This window comes from Anser cygnoides, chromosome 31 (genome assembly GCF_040182565.1).
Source record: "Anser cygnoides isolate HZ-2024a breed goose chromosome 31, Taihu_goose_T2T_genome, whole genome shotgun sequence".
NCBI lineage: Eukaryota > Metazoa > Chordata > Aves > Anseriformes > Anatidae > Anser > Anser cygnoides.
Genome location: NC_089903.1, coordinates 2752181 through 2771852, shown reverse-complemented (window position 1 = coordinate 2771852; position 19672 = coordinate 2752181). Strand labels below are relative to the sequence as shown.

At 69.5% G+C, this 19672-nt stretch overlaps 2 protein-coding genes across 2 annotated transcripts; one reads left to right on the top strand and one right to left on the bottom strand.

Moving 5' to 3' along the window:
- Positions 1 to 20: 20 nt before the first annotated feature.
- On the bottom strand, positions 21 to 3141 carry RNASEK (ribonuclease K). Its single transcript, XM_066985225.1, is given in 3 exon segments — positions 21 to 376; positions 378 to 508; positions 2897 to 3141. Coding segments are annotated over 3 exon segments (390 nt in total). The 5' UTR covers positions 2975 to 3141; the 3' UTR covers positions 21 to 195.
- Positions 2973 to 18868, top strand: LOC136787813 (solute carrier family 2, facilitated glucose transporter member 4-like). Its single transcript, XM_066985142.1, is given in 16 exon segments — positions 2973 to 3015; positions 7148 to 7275; positions 8648 to 8705; positions 8708 to 8753; positions 8755 to 8805; positions 9799 to 9923; positions 10611 to 10670; positions 10673 to 10725; positions 11308 to 11467; positions 12286 to 12357; positions 12360 to 12466; positions 13380 to 13484; positions 14775 to 14876; positions 16673 to 16873; positions 18648 to 18699; positions 18702 to 18868. Coding segments are annotated over 16 exon segments (1530 nt in total).
- The last annotated feature ends 804 nt before the right edge of the window (positions 18869 to 19672 follow it).

The window sequence follows — 19672 nt, the reverse complement described above, 5'->3', positions numbered from 1 at the left end:
AAACCAGCACCGCGCCGCGCTCGGGGCCCGAGCCCTTTATTGGGAACACTGGTCCAAACTGGTCCGCGGCGCTCCGCGGCTCCGCGAGGGGGTCCTCCAAACGCCCGGCCCCATTGACACCAACGGGGTGGGGGCCGGGGGGGGGGGGGTTTGGGGGGTGATTTTTCCCGGGGGGGGGGGGGTCGCGCCCCCCCCCTAGCGCACCAGGTACTCCTTGCGCTTGTGGAGGCGGAGCTGGCACAGCGCGAAGGCCCCCAGCAGCAGGTAGAGGGCGGCGGCGATGAAGCAGTTGTAGCCGACCTGCTCGTACAGCCGGTACAGGCGCTCGGGGGCCGCTGGGGGGGGGGGGGGCGTGACGTCAGCGGTGACGTCATCAGCCCCCCCCCCCAAAATAATACGTGTGCCCCCCCCCCCCCCCCCGGACTCACTCCTTGAAGTCGTCCTCGGTGTAGGGCACGTCCTCGATGAGCACGGCCGAGTGCATGTTGAAGAAGATGCCCAGCAGCGCCTGGGGGGGGGGCGGGGGGGGGGGTCCCCAAAAATTGGGGGGGGGGCGGGGGGGGGGGGGGGGCCACAGGTCACCGGGAGCCCCCCCTCATCACCAGGACCCCCCCCCCCCAGGTCACCAGGATCCCCCCCCCCAGGGTCACACCCCCCCCCCCAAGTGCTGCTGGGGTGACATTTAGGGGGGGGGATCCCAAAAATTGGGGGGGGGGGGGGGGGGGGGCCAGGTCACCGGGACCCCCCCCCCCAGTCACCGGGACCCCCCCCCAGTCACTGGGTACCCCCCCCAGGTCACCAGGATCCCCCCCCAGGGTCACCCCCCCAGTGTGCCCCCCCCCAAAATGTCCCCAAGACCCCCCCCAAGTCCCCATGAGCCCCCCCCCAATGTGTCCCCCCCCCCCCCCCCCCAATACCACCAGGACCCCCCCAGGGTCACCGCCCCCCCCCCCAAATGTCCCCAAGACCCCCCCTCAGGTCACCAGGACCCCCCCCAGCATTGCCCCCCACCCCCTTGTGCCCCCCCAAAAACGTCCCCAGGCCCCCCCCGTGTCCTTGTGCCCCCCCCCAGTGCCCCCAGTGCCCCCCCCAGTGCCCCCAGCACCCCCCAGTGCCCCCCCCCAGTGCCCCCCGCACCTCCAAGTGCCCCCCCCAGTGTCCCCAGCACCTCCCAGTTCCCCCCCCAGCACCTCCCAGTGTCCCCCCCAGTGCCCCCCCCGGTGCCCCCAGTGCCCCCCCCAGTGCCCCCCCCGTGCCCCAGCACCTCCCAGTGCCCCCCCCCAGTGTCCCCAGTGCCCCCCCCAGTGCCCCCAGCACCCTCCAGTGCCCCCCCCAGTGCCCCCAGCACCTCCCAGTTCACCCCCCAGTGCCCCCAGCACCTCCCAGTGCCCCCCCAGTGCCCCCAGCACCTCCCAGTGCCCCCCCCACACCCTCCCAGTGTCCCCAGTGTCCGGGCGCGGCCGGAGCCGGTTCAGGGCGGCGGGGCCGGGGCTGGGGCCAGGGACGGGACAAGGGCACGGGGGGGGGGGGGGGCAGGGCCGGGGGAGGACACCGGGGGGGGCCCGGGGACATGGGGGGGCCCGGGGGGGTGACCCGGGGGGGGTGACCCGGGGAGGGGGGGGGGGGGGGGACACGGAGGCACCCGAGGGTTTTGGGGAAGTGCCGGGGGGGGGAGCCCAGCACACACGTGGCCCCCCCCCCGGCCCCTATAGAGCCCCCCCGGCCCTATAAAGCACCCCCCAGCCCCTATAAGATCCCCCCAGGACCTATAACCCCCCCCCAGGCCCTATAGGCCCCCCAGCCCTTATAGGCCCCCCCCCAGCCCCAGATATCTCCCCCCCCCCGGGCCCTATAGGGACCCCCAGGCCCCAGAGGGGCCCCCCCAGCCCCTATAGAGCCCCCCCCAGCCCCACAAATCTCCCCCCCCAGGCCCCTATAAGACCCCTTCCTGGCCCTATAAGAACCCCCCCCCAGGCCCTATAAGACCCCCCGATCCTCTATAGACCCCCCCCTACTTCCTATACGGACCCCCCATCCCCTATAAGACCCCCCAGGCCCCTATAAAGCCCCCCCCCACTTCCTATAACGCCCCCCGCTCCTACAGGAACTTCCCCATTCTCTATAGTGACCCCCCAGCTCCTATAGCCCCCCAATCCCCTATAGAGCCCCCCAATCCCCTATAGAGCCCCCCAATCCCCTATAGAGCCCCCAATCCCCTATAGAGCCCCCCAATCCCCTATGGGGCCCCCCAGTCCCTGTAAGACCCCCCAGCCATCCCCTATAGCCCCCCAGCCCCTATAGGGACCCCCCCGGCCCCATAGAGCCCCCCCCCCGCCCGTATAGGGCCCTCTCCATCCCCTATAGCTCCCCTCCGGCCTCTCTAAGGCCCCCCCATCCCCTATAGGCCCCCCCACACTTCCCAAAGCTCCTCTCCAGCCCCTATAGTAACCCCCCAGCCCCTATAAGACCCCCTCCATTCCCTATAGGGCCCCCCCTGGGCCCTATAGTGCCCCCCCCACTTCCTACAGCCCCCCCATCCCCTATAGGGACCCCCCCAGACCCTATAAGACTCCCCCAGGCCCCTATAGACCCCCACACACTTCCTATAACGCCCCCCCAGCCCCTTTAGGGCCCCCCCCCATCCCTTATAGCCCCCCATCCCCTAAAATAACCCCCCCATCCCCTATAAATACCACCCCCAGCCCCTATAAGACCCCCCCCCGCCCCTATAGGCCGCCCCCCGGACCCTATAGTGCCGCCCCCCCCCCAGCCCCTATAAGACCCCTCCCACCCCTATAGGGCCCCCCCCAGACCCTACAGTGCCCCCCCCAGCCCCTATAAGACCCCCCGCAGCCCCTATAGGCCCCCCCGGACCCCACACCCCCCCCCCCCTCACCAGCATGACGACGCCCCAGACGCTCAGCACGATGCCGCAGATCGCCAGCTTGGGCCCGCAGCAAAGCAGCGACACCATGGCGGCGGCGGTGACGTCAGAGGGGTGGGTGGGGGTCGGCGGTGACGTCAGAGGGGGCGGCGGTGACGTCAGGGAGCGGCGGCGAGCGCGGAGCCCCCTCCGAGCTGCTGCGGGGCCACGCCGGCGCAGCAGAGAGGCCACGCCCCCGCGCGGCCACGCCCCCTCGGCGAGGCCACGCCCTCCCGGGTGAAAGGCCCCCATTGGCCCGCGCCGCCCCCGGGGGCGTCACGTGGGCGCGCGGCGCGGGCGCGGTGACGTCACTGTACGGAAGGGGCCTGGCGCTGGGCGCCGCCATCTTGGGTGCCCGCGGCGCTGCCTGAGGACGGGGAGGGGAAATGGGGGCGGGGCCAGCGGGGAGGGGGCGGGGCCGACGGCGTGGGGGCGTGGTCTAGAACAAGGGGGCGTGGTCTAGAACAAGGGGGCGTGGCTAAAGTGAGGGTATCGGGGGGCGGGGCCACATTTCGAGGGGAAACCCCCAAACTGGGGGGGTGTGCGCATGGGGGAGGGGCCTAGTGACGTCACGAGGGGATCCCAAAGGGGGCGAGGCCTCGTGCGGCCCCGCCCCGGGTGTCCCCGCCCCCCCCCCCCCCCCCCCCAATGCCCTTGTCCCCGTGTCCCCGCGTCCCCCCGCTGACGGCCCCCGACAGCTGCGGCCCCTCCGCCAGCAAGTCCCCGCCCCTCCCCCAACCCACGTGGGGGGGGGCACCGCCCACGTGACGCTGAGTCACGGCCCCACCCCCCACCCCTCCCCCTCCACACCCCCCTCCCCCAAGGGGTCACCCGGGGTCACCGCCCCACCCCCACCCCCCTCACGCCCCTCCCCGTCTGGCCGCAGTCACGTGGGGGTCCCCCCAAAAAAGGGGGGGGGGGGCAGGACCCCCCCTCTTAAAAAAATAAAGCGGGGGTCCCGGGTGGGCCCCACCGCGGCGCCGTTGCCCCTTTAAGAGCCCCCCTCCCCCCCCCGGCCCGGTCACGTTGCTGACATTTGCTAAAAATAGCGCCCGGCGCGAGGCGATCACGTGGGGGAGGGGGGGCGGTGACGTCACGGAGGGGGTCACCCGAGGACGAGGGGGCGGGGCCTAAGGTAGCCCCGCCCCTCCCCGAGGGTCCCTGACCCCCCCCAAGAGCCCCCACGTGACCCCCCCCAACCACCCCCACGTGACCCCTGGCTGACCCCCACGTGACCCCGCATGACCCCACACACCCCCACGTGACCCCCCACGTGACCCCCCCGCCCCCCCCCCCCCACGTGACCCCCCCCAAGCCTCCCCCTCCCCTTCCCCCCGCACCCAGGGGCAGGGGGCGTGGCCTGGGGGTGGGAGGGGCGTGGCCTACGGAGGGGCGTGGCCAGCGCTGGCCCCGCCCCCTGCACCCCGGGCCCCGCCGCCTGCCCCGCGGCGCCCCCAGACCGCGGCCGGCACCGGAGCCTCTGCCCCCCCCCCCCCCCCATTAACCCCCCCCTAATTAATGCCCCCCTAATTGATTACCCCCCCAATTAACCACCCCCCCCACTAACCGCCCCCCGAATTAATTGCCCCTAATTAATTACCCCTAATTAATTACCCCTAATTAATTGCCCCCCTTATTAATTACCCCCCAATTAACTGCCCCCATTAACTACCCCCTAACTGTCCCCCCAACTGCCCCCCTTAATTAACCCTTCTTAATTACCCCCCAAATTAATTACTCCCCTTAATTACCCCCCAATTAACTACCCCCCCAGTAACTGCCCCCCCCCCAGGAATTACCCCAGCCCCCCCCCGGGATCTGCCCCGGGGGGTCACGGCTTTAACCCCCCTATTAATTCCCCCCTTATTCACCCCCCTTTAATTACCCCCCCATTAATTACCCCCCTTAACCCCCCCCTTAACCTCCCCTTTTAATTACCCCCCAATCACCCCCTTTATTACCCACCTTAACCCCCCCATTTAATTTTCCCCTCATTTACCCCCCATTACCCCCCCAATTAATTGCCCCCTCCTTAATTACCCCCTTCACCCCCATTAATTAACCCCCTATTAATTACCCCCCTTATTACCCCCCATTAATTACCCTCCATTTAACCCCCATTTACCCCCCCCCAATCCCCCCCCCACTTAACTGCCCCCCTTAATTACCCCCCTGCCCCCCACTAATTACCCCCCGTTAATTACCCCCGTTAATTACCCCGCTAATTGCCACCCCCGCCGCGATGCCCAGCGGCTTCCAGCAGATCCATAACGAGGAGGTACTGGGGGGGGGGGGGGGGGGGGGGGCACGATTTTGGGGCCGTTTCGGGACTTTTGGGGGCCGGGGGGGGCACAATTAACCGGGGGGGGCACAATCACGGGGGGGGGGCATTAATTAGGAGGGAGGGGCTGTTAATTAGAGGGGAGGGTGTTAATTAGGGGGGGGGTTCCCGCTGTCCCCCCCTCCCCGGTGTCGGGATCCCCCCAGGGACCCCCCTGCCCCCCCCCCCCCCCCCTCCCCGAGCGCCGCGTTCCCAAATTTGGGAATTTTGGTGGCCCTGGGGGGGGGGGGGGGGGGGGCACGGAGCGGGGCTGGGACCCCCCCCCATTTGTAGCCCCCCTCCTCATTTGTGCCCCCTCCATCCCAATTTGAGCCCCCCCCCCCCCAATTTGGGGACCACCCCCGCTATTTTGGGCCCCCCCCCATAATAAAAGGGGCGGGGATTGGCGGCGGGGGGAGGGGGCAATCAGGGAGGGTTTTTTGGATGGGGGGGCGGGACAATGCCCCCCCGTCCCCTTTGGGACCCCCCCGTGTCCTCTGGGTCCCCTCTGCCCCTCCCCCCCCCCCCGGGCCCCCCCTCACGACCCCTTTGTTGTCCTCCCCCCCCACTGTGTCCCTCCCCCCCCCGTGTCTGTCCGCCCCCATCGCCCCCCATGACCCCAATGCCCCTCCCGGCCCCCCCATTGCCCCCCCCCCCCCATTACCCCCCTTGCCCCCCCTTGTCCCCCCCGTGACCCCACTCCCCCCCCACGCCCCCTTATGGCCCCCCCCATGCCCCAACCCCCGCCCCCCCATCCCCATTTTCCCCCCAAACCCCCCGGTACCCCCCGTTACCCCCCTTACCCCCCCCCATTCCCTCCCCCACACCCCTCTCCCCCCGCGTGACCCCCCCCATCCCCCCCCTTACCCCCCCCCAATACCCCCCCCACTACCCCCCCTTATGCCCCCCATCCCCCCCCATTCTCCCCCCCCCAACCCCCCCGCCCCCAATGCCCCCTCGCCCCCCCCACGGCCCCCCATTTCCCCTCTATCCCCCCATTCCCCCCCCCGATCCCCCCCAACCCCCCTTGCCCCCCCCCCCCCACGACCCCCCCCCCATTCCCCCCCCCAATCTCCCCATATCCCCCCCATATCCCCCAAAACCCCCCCATTTCCCACCCCCGTGCCCCCCCCGTGCCCCCTTGCCCCCCCCGTGCCCCCCCATGGCCCCCCCTCCCCAATACCCCCCCCATTTCCCCCCCATACCCCCCATATCCCCCTTACCCCCCAACCCCTTACCCCCACCCCCCTTGCCCCCCCTTGCCCCCCCCGTGCCCCCCCATGCCCCCCCCCTCCCCAATACCCCCCCCATTTCCCCCCCCCATACCCCCCCCCATATCCCCCCTTACCCCCCAAACCCTTACCCCCACCACCCCTTGCCCCCCTCTTGCCCCCCCCGTCCCCCCCCACGACCCCCCCCATGGCCCCCCCCCCCCAAAACCCCCCATATCCCCCCATACCCCCAAAACCCCGCATTTCCCCCCATTTCCCCCCCCATATCCCCCCTACCCCCCCATTTCCCACCCCCGTGCCCCCCCGTGCCCCCCACGACCCCCCCACGCCCCCCCTCCCCAATACCCCCCATTTCCCCCCCCATACCCCCCATATCCCCCCCATTACCCCCCAACCCCTTACCCCCACCCCCCTTGCCCCCCTTGCCCCCCTCCCCAATACCCCCCCTTTTCCCCTCCATTTCCCCCTATATCACCCCCATATCGCCCCTTACCCCCCATTACCCCCCCACCCCCTTACCCCACCCCCCTTCCACCCCCTTCCCCCCCGTGCCCCCCGTCCCCCCCCACGACCCCCCATGGCCCCCCCTCCCCAATACCCCCCCCCCCCCCCGTTACCCCCCCCCCCCAACCCCTTACCCCCACCCCCCTTGCCCCCCCTTGCCCCCCCCAGGAGGCGGAGGCGGAGCCGCCCCCCCCGAGCCGGGGCTGACCCCCACCCTGGCCCTGGCCGTGGGCACCGCCGCCCTGGGCTCGCTGCAGTTCGGCTTCCACGTGGGGGTCATCAACGCCCCCCAGAAGGTGGGGGGGGGGGCGGGGGGGTCCCGGGGGGGGAATGGGGGCAAATGGGCGGAGTATGGGGGGAAATGGGGGGTTTGGGGGGTATGGGGGGGGGGGTTGGGGGGGGTCTCTATGGGGAGGGGGGCACGGGGGGGCGGGGGGTCCTGGGGGGTCGTGGGGGGTTGCGGGGCTCTTGGGGGGTCCCGTGGGGCAAATGGGGGGGTATGGGGGGAAATGGGGGGTTTGGGGGTCCCTACGGGGAGGGGGGCACGGGGGAGGGTGAGGGAGGGGTCTTGGGGGGAATGGGGGGCATAAGGGGGTAGTAGGGGGACGTGGGGGGAAATCCTATGGAGGGGGTTCTGGGGGGGGTGCTGTGGGTGGGTACCCATGGGTGGCTCCAGGTGGGTGCCCCATAGGCGAGCACCCCATGGGTGGGCACCCTGCGATGAGCACCCATGGGTGCCCCCCCCCCCGCGGCACGTCTTCGAGCAGGAGCCCAACATCTCTGCCCCCCCCCGATGGTCCCCCCTGAGATGGGTGCCCCATGGGTGGGCCCCCCTGGGTGGGTGAGCACCCCTGGGTGCTGTGTCCCCTGTGCTGAGCACCCTTGGGTGCTGTGCAGGTGCTGGAGCAGGAGCCCAAAACCTTTGGACTCCCCCTCTGGTGGGCACCCTATGGGTGGGCCCCCTACGGATGGGCACCCTTGGGTAGGCCCCCCTTGGGTGAGCACCCCTGGGTGGCCCCCCCCGTGCTGAGCACCCTTGGGTGCTGTTTAAGTGCTGGAGCAGGAGCCCAACACCTTTGGACCCCCCCGGTGGGCCCCTTGAGTGGGTGCCCCATGGGTGGGGCCCCATAGGGTGGGCCCCCCAGCTGGGCACCCCTGGGTGGCCACCTCCCCCCACGCTGAGCACCCTTGGGTGCTGTTTAAGTGCTGGAACAGCAGCCCAACACCTTTGGGCCCCCCTGGGCAGGCACCCTATGGATGGGCCCCCTATGGATGGGCACCCTTGGGTGGGCCCCCCCAGGTGAGAACCCCTGGGTGGGCCCCTCCCCCATGTACTGGGCACCCTTGGGTGCTGCGCAGGTGCTGGAGCAGGAGCCCAACACCTCTGGGCCCCCCAGCAGGGTGTCCCATGGGTGGGCCCCCTGGGTGCACACCCTATGGGTGGGCCCCCTATGGATGGGCACCCTTGGGTGCCCTCCCCCCTCCCGTGCTGAGCACCCTTGGGTGCTGCGCAGGTGCTGGAGCAGGAGCCCAACATCTTTGGACCCCCTGGGCAGGCACCCCATGGGTGGGCCCCCCTGGGCAGGCACCCTATGGGTGGGCCCCCTATGGATGGGTACCCCTGGGTGGGCCCCCCCCCAGCACTGAGCACCCTTGGGTGCTGCGCAGGTGCTGGAGCAGGAGTACAACGCGACGTGGGCGCGGCGCTGGGGGCCCCCCCCGCCCCCGGCACGGTGTCGGCGCTCTGGGCGCTCTCGGTCGCCATCTTCTCCGTGGGGGCTGGTGGCCGCCCTGGGCGTCGGGGAGCTGGCCGAGAGGCTCGGCAGGTGGGCGGGGCTTAAAGGGGGCGGGGCTTAAAGGGGGGCGGGGCTTAAAGGGGCGGGGCTTAAAGGGGGCAGGGTTCAAGGGGGTGGGGCCTGGAGGGCCTTAAAGGGGGTGGGAGGGGCTAAGGGAGGTGGGGGTAGGAGCTAGGGGGCGGGGCCTAAAGGGGAGGGGCCTAAGGGGCGGGGCCTTAATGGGGAGGGGCCTAAATGGGGCGGGGCTTAAAAGGGAGGGGTTCGGGGGGGCGGGGGCTGGCGGCCGCCCTGGGCATGGGGGAGCTGGCCGAGGGGCTTGGTAGGTGGGCGGGGCCTCAAGGGGGCGGGGCTTAAGGGGAGGGGCTTAAGGGGGCGGGGCCTAACGGGGCGGGGCCGTAAGGGGTGGGGCCTGGAGGACCTAAGGGGGTAGGAGGTGGGGGTAGGAGCAAGGGGGCGGGGGCATAAAGGGGCGGGGTTCTAGGGGCGGGGCCTAAGGGGGAGGGGCTTAAATGGGGAGGGGCCAAAAAGGGCGGGGTCTGAAGGGGGCGGGGCTTGAAGGGGTGGGAGTCAGGGACAGGGAATCTGGGGCGGAAGGGGTGGGGCCTATGGGGGCGGGGCTTCAAGGGGGAGGGGCTCCAAGGGGTGTGGTCGGAAGGGGGCGGGGCCTAAAGGGGCGTGGATTGAGTGGGTGTGGCCAGAGGGGCGGAGCTTGGGGGTCCAGGGGGCGGGGCTTATAGGATCAGGTCCTAACGGGGCAGGGCTTTGGGGCAGGGCTTTGGGGCAGGGTTAAAGGGCTGGGGGCGGGGCTTCGGGGGCGGGGCTTCGGGGGGCACGTGGGGGTGGAGCTACTGTGGAGGGGGCGGGGCAAGAGGGGGTGGGGTCATGGGGTGTGGTCACTGGGGGCGGGGCCACGGGGGGCGTGGCAGGCAGTGGGGTCCACCTGGGGGCCAGGGGGCGTGTCTAAGCAGAGGGGGCGTGTCTGCCCGAGGGAGGGGCGTGGCCTTGACGTGGCCCCGCCCCCAGGAAGCAGGCCATGATCGCCAGCAATGTGCTGGCCTTCCTGGGCGGGGCCCTGCTGGGCGGGGCCAAGCTCGGCCCCTCCTACGTCCTCATCATCATTGGCCGCTTCATCCTCGGCGCCTACTCAGGTACCAGCCAATGGGAGGCGGGGCCGCCCCTTAAAGGGGCAACGGCGCCCCTTAAAAGGGCAATGTCCCCTCTTAAAGGGGCAATGTCCCCTCTTAAAGGGGCAATGGCACCTCTTAAAGGGGCAATGGCACCTTTAAAGGGGCAATAACACCTCTTAAAGGGGCAATGTCGCCTCTTAAAAGGGCAATGTCCCCTCTTAAAGGGGCAATGTCCCCTCTTAAAGGGGCAATGGCACCTCTTAAAGGGGCAATGGCACCTTTAAAGGGGCAATAACACCTCTTAAAGGGGCAATGTCGCCTCTTAAAAGGGCAATGTCACCTCTTAAAGGGGCAATGTCACCTCTTAAAGGGGTAGTAACACCTCTTAAAGGGGAAATGACCCCTCTTAAAAGGGCAATGTCACCTCTTAAAGGGGCAATGTCTCCTCTTAAAGGGGTAGTAACACCTCTTAAAGGGGAAATGGCCCCTCTTAAAGGGGTAATAGTGCCAGTTAAAGGGGCAACAACATCTCTTCAAGGCGTAATAACTCCACTTAAAGAGTTAATAGTGCCTCTTAAAGGGGCAATGCACATCTTAAAGGGGCAATGCACCTCTTAAAGGGGTAACTACACCTCTTAAAGGGGCGATGGGGCCCGGTTCCGGGGTGGGGGGGGCGAGCCCCACACGTGTCTGTGTCCCCCCCCCCAGGGTTGGCGTCAGGCCTGGTGCCCATGTACGTGGGGGAGATCGCCCCCACCCGCCTGCGGGGGCCCTGGGCACCGTGCACCAGCTGGCCATCGTCACCGGCATCCTGGTGGCACAGGTGGGGGGGGGGGGGAGTCAAAGGGGGAGATGGGGGGAGTGGGGGGTTGGGGGGTCAAGGGGGGCTTGGGGAGGTCAAGGGGGCGGCTTGGGGGAGTCAAAGGGGGAGCTTGGGGGGGTCAAGGGGGGTTGGGAGGGTCAAGGGAGGGCGTTGGGGGTCAAGGGGGGGCTTGGGGGGTCGATGGGGGGGTGACAGGGGGAATCGGGGGAATTGGGGGGCCTGGGGGGGATTGGGGGGGGGTCAATGGGGGGGGGGGGGGTGCCGGGGGGATTTGGGGGATCAATGGCGGGGCTGGGGGGATTTTGGGGTCAATAGGGGAGATCTGGGTGGGTCCTGGGGCTTAAGGGGGAAATGGGGGGGTCTCGAGGGGGGCGGGGGTGATTTTGGGAGTGGGGAGGGGGCGACATCAGAAGAGGATTTGGGGAGGGGGTCCCGGTGGGATTCGGGGACTCCCAGGAGATCCTGGGATGGGATAAGGGGAGGGGTAGAGACCAATTGGGTTGGGGTGGGGGTTGTCGGCGGGGGGGGGGGGCCGTGACGTCACCGGGGGGGTCATGACGTCACCCCCCCAAAAAAACCAAGGTGCTGGGCCTGGAGGAGCTGCTGGGCTCGGCCGGGCGCTGGCCGCTGCTGCTGGGGCTGGGGCTGGTGCCGGCGGCGCTGCAGGCGCTGCTGCTGCCGCTGTGCCCTGAGAGCCCCCGCTTCCTGCTGGGCCGCGGCCGCGGGGCGCAGGCACGGCACGGTGAGCCCCGGGGGCACGGCCACTTAGGCCCCGCCCCCCCGGAGGACACGCCCCTATAAGCCACGCCCCCATGTGGACACCCCACCCCCCTCCAATGGGAGGGCACACACGCCCCGTTTAAGTCCCACCAACCCCCCCCCCCCAGGACACACCTAAAGTTGACTCCACCCCCTGGAAGACACGCCCACTTTGGTCCCGCCCACCTGAGGACAAGCCCCGAGAAGCCACGCCCCCTGGGGGCACGCCCCTCCTAGCCCCACCCCCCCGGGGGCTCACCCTTCTCATTAAGTCCCAACAACCCCGTCAGGACGTGCCCACCCTTAGCCCCACCCCCTTGAAGACACGCCCACTTTGGCCCAACCCACCCCGGGACACGCCCCCATAAGCCACACCCCCATTGACACGCCCCCTTGTGGCCACACCCCCTTCAGCCACGCCCGCTGCCTTTATTCCAACCCCCTTGAAGACACGCCCACCCCTAGCTCCACCCCTTGGGGCCACGCCCCCATTGCCCCCACCCCCTGAACACCCCCATGTGGCCCCACCCCCACGAGGCCACGCCCCCTTTAGCCACACCCCCTGAGGCCACGCCCACTCTTCATTCCAACCTCCCCGTGAGGACACGCCCGCCTTAGCCCCACCCCCTTAAGGCCACGCCCCCATTGCCCCCCGCCCTGAAGACACGCCCACTTCGGCCCCACCCCCTGAAGACACGCCCCGTTTGGCCCCTCCCCCACGAAACCACGCCCCCTTTGGCCTCACCCCCAACTGGGGAGGGGTCTCACCACGTTCTCTCCCCCACCCCACCCCCCCCCCAGGCCTGTCCCGCCTGGTGGGGGCAGAGGCGGCGGGGGCGGCGCTGGAGGCGCTGGGGGCGGAGCTCCGAGGCCCCGCCCCCGGGTGGGGCTGCTCCAGCTGTGCTGCAGCCGCCGCTACCGGCAGCCGCTGATGGTGGCCGTGGGGCTGCAGCTGTGCCAGCAGCTCTCGGGCATCAATGCGGTGAGGGCGGGGCCTGGAGGGGTGGGCGGGGCCTTGGGAGTGGGCGGGGCCTGGGGTGGGAGGGGCTAAGGGGTGGGCGGGGCCTCGGGGTGGGTGGGGCTTGGGGGTGGGTGGGAGCTCAGGGTGGATGGGGCATGGGGTGGGCGTGGTGTAGGGGTGGGAGGGGCTAATGGGAGTGGGAGGGGCTTGGGGAGTGGGCGGGGCCTCGGGTGGGAGGGGCTGCGGGGGTGGGAGGGGGTCTCAGGGGTGGGTGGGGTTTGGGGATGGGTGGGTGGAGCCAGGGGTGGACGGGGCATGGGGTGGGCGTGGTGTAGGGGTGGGTGGGGCTAATGGGAGTGGGCTTGTGGAGTGGGCGTGGCTTCGGATGGGAGGGGTCTGATTGGTGGGTGGGGCCTCAGGTGTGGGCGGGGCTCGGGGATGAGGAGGGGGGAGTGGGAGCTCGGGGGGGGAGTTGGGGCCTGGGGTGGGCGGGGCCTCGGGGTGGGCGGGGCTTGGAGGCGAGTTGGGGCTCAGGGGTGGGTGGGGCACGGGGTGGGCGGGGCTTAGGGACGGGGCGGTGCTTTGGCTGGGCGTGGCTTCTGGTGGGAGGGGCTTCTGGTGGGCGGGGCTTGGTGCTGGGCGGGGCACAGGGGGCTCAGTGAAGTGGTGGGGCTGTGGCTGGTGGGCGGGGCTTGTTGGGGTGCGGTCAATGGGGCGTGGTCAAAGTGGGCGGGGTTCATGGGGGCGTGGCCTTATGGATGTGCGAGGTGGGCGTGGCCTCGAGGCATGGGCGGGGCTTGAGGGCCCCAGGACCGGGCGGGGTCATGGGTATAGGGATGGGGGCGTGGCCTGGGCTTGGGGAGCGTGGCCTGGAGGGACGTGGGCGTGGCCTGGCTGACCGGGGGGCGTGTCCCCACGCCGGCCCCGCCCCCAGATCTTCTACTACTCGACGGCCATCTTTGAGCGGGCGGGGCTGAGCCGCCCGGCCTACGCCACCATCGGGGCCGGCGCCATCAACGTGGCCGCCACCGTCCTCTCGGTGAGCCCCGCCCCCGCGGCCGGGCCACGCCCCCCTCCCCCGGGGGGGGCGTGACGTCACCAGGCCCCTCCCACCACCTTTCCCCACACCCGCCCCGGGGGGGGGGGGGGGGGGGAGGGTCTGGGGTGCCACAGCCCTATAGGGCCCCATGATCCTATGGGGGGGTCCCATGGCCCCATAAGGGTCCCAAGGGGGCCCCCATCCCTGTGAGGGTCCCAATGCCCCCATAGGGGTCCCTTGGGTGCCCCCACACCCCTATGGGGGTCCCCAGTGTCCTCATCAGGGTCCCATGGGTGCTCCCCATGCCACCATTGGGGTCCCCATGTCCCTAAAGGGGTCCCATGGGTGCCCCCCATCCCCACAGGTGATCCCCACGCCCCCATAGGGGTCCCCAATGTCCCCATAGGGGGTCCAATGGGTGCTCCCCACATCCCCCAGTCGTCTCCATTGGGTCCCCACTTCCCTATTGGGGTCCCCATGTCCCTAAAGGGGTCCCGTGGGTGCTCCCCGTCCCCACGGGTAGTACCAGTGTCCCCATAGGGGGTCCCATGGGTGCTCCCCATGCCCCTGTAGGGGTCCCCACATCCCCATCAGGGTCCCACAGGCGCCCCCTCCATCCCCAGGGGTGGTCCCCGTGTCCCCCAGTTGCCCCCGTGGGGGTCCCCAAATCCCCTTTGGGGTCCCAACGTCCCCCTAAGGGTCCCATGGGTGCCCCCCACGGCCCCATGAGGGTCCCCACGTCCCCGTTGGGGTCCCCACGGCGGTCCCGATGTCCCCAGAGGGGTCCCACGGGTGCTCCCCTCCCCGCCCCCACCCCACCCCCATGGGTGCCCCCCGCACCCCCATTGGCCCCCCCCCCCATCCCTATTGGGGTCCCCCCACCCCCTCCCCCTCGAAGCCCCTCCCCGGGAAGCCCCGCCCCTAGAAGCCCCGCCCCACGGCGACCACGCCCCGCTAAGCCCCGCCCCCAGCTGTTCCTGGTGGAGGGGGCCCGGCACCACACCCCACGTGGGCCCTCCCCCATGAAGCCCCTCCCCAAAGCCCCTCCCCTTTAGGCCCCGCCCCCTTTGGGCCCCGCCCATTGAGATCCCGCCCCCGGAGGCCCCGCCCCTCTAAGCCCCGCCCCCAGCTGTTCCTGGTGGAGGGGTCTGGGCACGACACCCCACATTGGCCCTGCCCCAGGAAGCCCCTCCCCAAAGCCCCTCCCCCTCGAGGCCCCGCCCCTTCGGGCCCCGCCCCCCGGAGGCCCCGCCCCCCGGAGGCCCCGCCCCCGCTAAGCCCCGCCCCCAGCTGTTCCTGGTGGAGCGGGCCGGGCGCCGCACGCTGCAGCTGCTGGGGCTGCTGGGGATGCTGGGCTGCGCCATCGCCCTCACTGTCGCCCTCAACCTGCAGGTGAGGGGGGGGAGGCACCGCGACCCCCCCACGGGCACCCCGGGAACCGACCCCTCCCACCCCCAGCCCCTCGCAGTCCCCAATAACCCCCCCGCAGCCCCACAGTGCCCCCGTAACCCCCGATACCCCCCCGTAGCCCCCCAGCACCCCCGTATAAGGCCCCAGTTTCCCCATATTCTCCCCCATATGCCCCCCCCCCAACACCCCCCCCATTTCCCCCCATAGCCCCCCAATAGCCCCCCATTCCCCCAGCCCCCCAATACACCCCCGGTTCCCCCATATACCCCCCCCCATAACCCCCCCCCCCCCACCTTCCTGTACCCCCTATGCCCCCCCCAGGGCTCTCCAGGTGTGGGTGTAGTGGGGCTGGTGCCCCCAGTTACCCCCATAGCTCCCCCATATCCCCCCAATACCCCCCTACATCCCCCCTTACCCCCACACACCCCATTTCCCCCCAGTACCCCCCAATTCCCCTATATACCCCCCCCAATTCTCGCCATACACCCCCCAGTACCCCCCATAGCCCCCCAATACCCCCACATATGCCCCATGCCCCCCATTTCCCCCCATGCCCCCCATTTCCCCCCCATATACCCCCCCATACACCCCCTCGGTTCCCCCATAATCCCCCCGTGCACCCCCCATTTCCCCCCGTACACTCCCCCCGGTTCCTCCATACTGCCCCATATATGCCCCATAACCCCACCCCCCCCACCCCCCAATTGACCCCCTGACCCCATTACCCCACCCCCCACCCCATAATTGCCCCCCCCCAGGGCCGGCCGGGCGCGGGGGCGGTGGGGCTGTTGGCCCCCCCAGTACCCCTATACCCCCCCAATACCCCCATATATCCCCCCCCCCATACCCCCTCCAATACTCCCCAATACCCCCATACCTCCCCTAATTGCCCCCCGACCCCATTACCCACCCCCACCCCTAATTGCCCCCCAGGGCCGGCCGGGCGCAGGGGCGGCGGGGCTGCTGGCCCCCCAACACCCCCCAACACCCCCCAATACCCCCATATACCCCCCCAAACACCCCCAATACCCCCCATAAACCCCCCCAGTTCCCCCATACCTCCCCCCTATGACCCCCCCCCACGCCATTACCCCCCCACACCCCATAATTGCCCCCCCACAGGGCCAGCCGGGCGCGGGGGCGGCGGGGTTGCTGGTCCCCCAATACCCCCATATATCCCCCCATACCCCCCTACACCCCATATAACCCCCCTCACACCCCCCAATTGCCCCCCCCGACCCCATTACCCCCCCACCCCCAATATTTGCCCCCCCAGGGCCAGCCGGGCGCGGGGGCGGTGGGGCTGCTGTCCCCCCAATATCCCCATACACCCCCCAATACCCCCATATACCCCCCCATACACCCCATATAACCCCCATACCCCCCCCAATTGCCCCCCTGACCCCATTACCCCACCCCTACCCCACAATTGACGCCCCAGGGCCAGCCGGGCACGGGGGCGGCGGGGCTGCTGGCCCCCCAATACCCCCATATACCCCATAAATCCCCATATAGCCCCCCATACACCCCCAATACCCCCCATACACCCCCCCTCACACCCCCCAATTGCCCCCCCCGACCCCATTCCCCCCCCCCACCCCACAATTGCCCCCCCAGGGCCGGCCGGGCGCGGGGGTGGCGGGGCTGCTGGCCCCCAATACCCCCATATACCCCCATACACCCCCAATACCCCCCATATACCCCTGATAACCCCCCTCACACCCCCTAATCGCCCCCCCGACCCCATTACCCCCCCCCCCAATATTTGCCCCCCCCAGGGCCGTCCGGGCGCGGGGGTGGCGGGGCTGCTGGCGGTGCTGGGCTTCGTGGCCTTCTTTGAGGTGGGCCCGGGCCCCATCCCCTGGTTCCTGGGGGCCGAGCTGTTCGCGCAGGGCCCCCGCCCGGCCGCCATGGCGCTGGCCGGCGCCGCCAACTGGGCCGCCAACTTCGCCGTCGGCATGGCCTTCCCCGCCGTGCAGGTGGGCGGGGCCTAAGGGGGGCGGGGCCTAAGGGGGCGGTGCCTCAGGGGCGGGGCCTCAGGGGGAGGGGCCTCAGGGGGAGGGGCATACGTGGGCGGGGATCGGGGGCGGGGCTTATGGGGGCGGGGCTCAAAGGGAGGGGCTCAAAGGAGCAGGGCTCAAAGGGGAGGGGCTTAAAGGGGGCGGGGCTTAAAGGGGGCGGGGCTTAAAGGGGGCGGGGCTTAAGGGGGCGGGGCTAAGGGCGGGGCTCGAGGGGGCGGGGCTCAAAGGGAGGGGCTCAAAGGGAGGGGCTCAAAGGGGAAGGGGTTATGCAAGGGGTGGGGCTAAGGGGGTGGGGCTCAAAGGGGGGCTTAAAGGGGTGGGCGGGGCTTAAGGGGGCGGGGCTTACAGGGGCGGGGCTTACAGGGGTGGACGGTGCTTAAAGGGGCGGGGCTCAAAGGGGGCGGGCTCAAAGGGGCAGAGCTTAAAGGGAGGGGCTCAAAAGGAAAGGGTTATGCAAGGGGTGGGGCTTAAAGGGGCGGGGCTTAAAGGGGTGGGCGGGGCTTAAAGGGGTGGGCGGGGCTTAAGGGGGTGGGGCTTAAGGGGGCGGGGCTCAAAAGGGAGGGGCTCAGACAGGAGGGGCTCAAAGGGGGAGCGGTTGTGCAAGGGGCAGGGCTTAAAGGGGGCGGGGCTTAAAGGGGCGGGGCTTGCGCAAGCAGCAGGGCTTGCAGGGGGACTTGTAGGGGGCGGGGCTAAAGGGCGGCGGAGCTTATGAGGGGCGGGGCTTAAAATGGGAGGGGCCTCAAGGGCGGGGCTTGTGAGGGGGTGGGGCTTAGGGGGGCGGGGCTTGCAAAAGGAGAGGGCCAAAGGGGGCGGGGCTTAAAGGGGGCGGGGCTTAAAGGGGGCGGGGCTCCACTGGGGCAATCAGGGGGAGCTGTGGGGCACTGAGGGGCAATAAGGGCTGCGGGGGGCAATAACGGGTAACGGGGGGGGCTGGGGGGGCAATAAGGGCTGGGGGGCAGTTGGGGTAATGGGGGCACCGGGGGGCAATAGGGGAAATGGGGGGGCAATAAGGGGTGACGGGGTGGGGGGGCAATAAGGGGAGGTGGGGGGGTAATAAAGGCCATGGGGGGGGGGAATTGGGGCAAGGGGGGGCAATAGGGGGTGATGGTGGGGGGAGAACAGGGGTGGGGGGCAGTTGGGGGGTTAATTGGGTGGGGGAGGCAATGACGGGGGGTTATGGGGTGGGGGCAATTGGGGGGCATTTAAGGGGGTAACTGAGGTGGGGGGCAATAATTGGGGGGAAATAGGGGGTCAGTAATGGGGGAGGCAATGGGGGGCATTTAAGGGGCAATTGAGGTGGGGGGGCAATGGGGGGACAATAATGGGGCGGGTTATGGGGTGGGGGCGGCAATATTGGGACATTTAAGGAGGTAACTGAGGTGGGGGGCAATAATGGGGGGGTTACGGGGTGTGGGGGCAATAGGGGGTCAGTAATGGGGGGGGTGGTTATGGGGGGGGGGCAATATGGGGACAGTTAAGGGGGTAACTGAGGTGGGGGGCAATAATGGGGGGGGTTACGGGGTGGGGGGGTCAGTAACGGGGAGGTTACAGGGTGGGGGGGGGGCAATGGGGGCAATAATGGGGGTTTTGGAGTGGGGGGGTCATGGGATGGAGGGCAACAGGGGACAATTTGGGGGTTACGGGGGGGGGAAGCCCCTCTCTGGGGGCCAAACGCCCCGGGGGGCCCCCGCACCCCAAGGCCCCCCCAACGCCCCCCCCAAATCCCCCCCAGCGGGCGCTGGGCCCCTTCGTGTTCCTGCTCTTCGGGGCGCTGCTGGGGGCTTCGCCCTCTTCACCTTCCTGCGGCTGCCCGAGACGCGGGGGCGCCCCTTCAGCGAGGGGGGGCGGCCCCAGGGACCCCCTGCTGCTGCTGCCGGGGGGGGGCGGCGAGGACAAGGCCAGCACCGAGCTGCGGCGCCTGGGGGAGGGGGCGGCGACGAGGAGCCCGACTGAGGGCGCCCCCCCCGAAAAAAAAGGGGGGGCAAGTGAGAGGCCCCCCCCAAAAGAAATCGGGAGGGGCCTCAGATAGGCCCCCCCAAAATAAAGAGAGGGGGTCCCAACTGAGGCCCCCCACCATAAAAATCTTGAGGGGGGGCCCCAATGAACACGCCTTCCCGCCCAAAATATGGAGGGGAGGGGCCCCAAATGAGACCCCCGAAAATCTGAGGGGGGCCTCAAGACCCCCCCCCCCCCAAAATATTTAAGGGGGGCCACAATTGACCCCCACCCCCTGAAAATATGGAGGGGGCACCAAAAGAGCTCCCCCCCCCCAAAAAATAAATTGAGGGGGGGGGTCCCAAATGAGCCCCCCAAAGAAATTTGAGGGGGGGCCAAAATGGGACCCCTCCCCCCAAAATTGGAGGCGGGGTCCATAAGTGAGCCCCCCCCCCAAAAAGAACCAGAAGGGGGTCCTCAAATGAGCCCCCCCGGCAAAAAGAATTTAGGGAAATCCCCACCAAAAAAAAAAAAAAAAAAAAAAGCCCCAAAATCCGGGGAAACGGCCCCAAAATCCGGGGAAACGGCCCCAAAAAGCTGCTGCTTGTGACCCGTTTAGGGACAGCCCCCCCCCCGAAAAAAAACACTAAAATTTCAGGGAATTCCTCCCAAAACCTCTTCCCCCCCCCCAATCAGGGACCCCCAAAAGCCCCAAATTTGGGGGAAATGCCCCAAAAAGCTGCTGCTTGTGACGCAAAGGGGGGGGGGGGGGCACGGGGACACCCCCCCAAAAAGAAAAAAACAAAACTGTTTTAGGGGGAA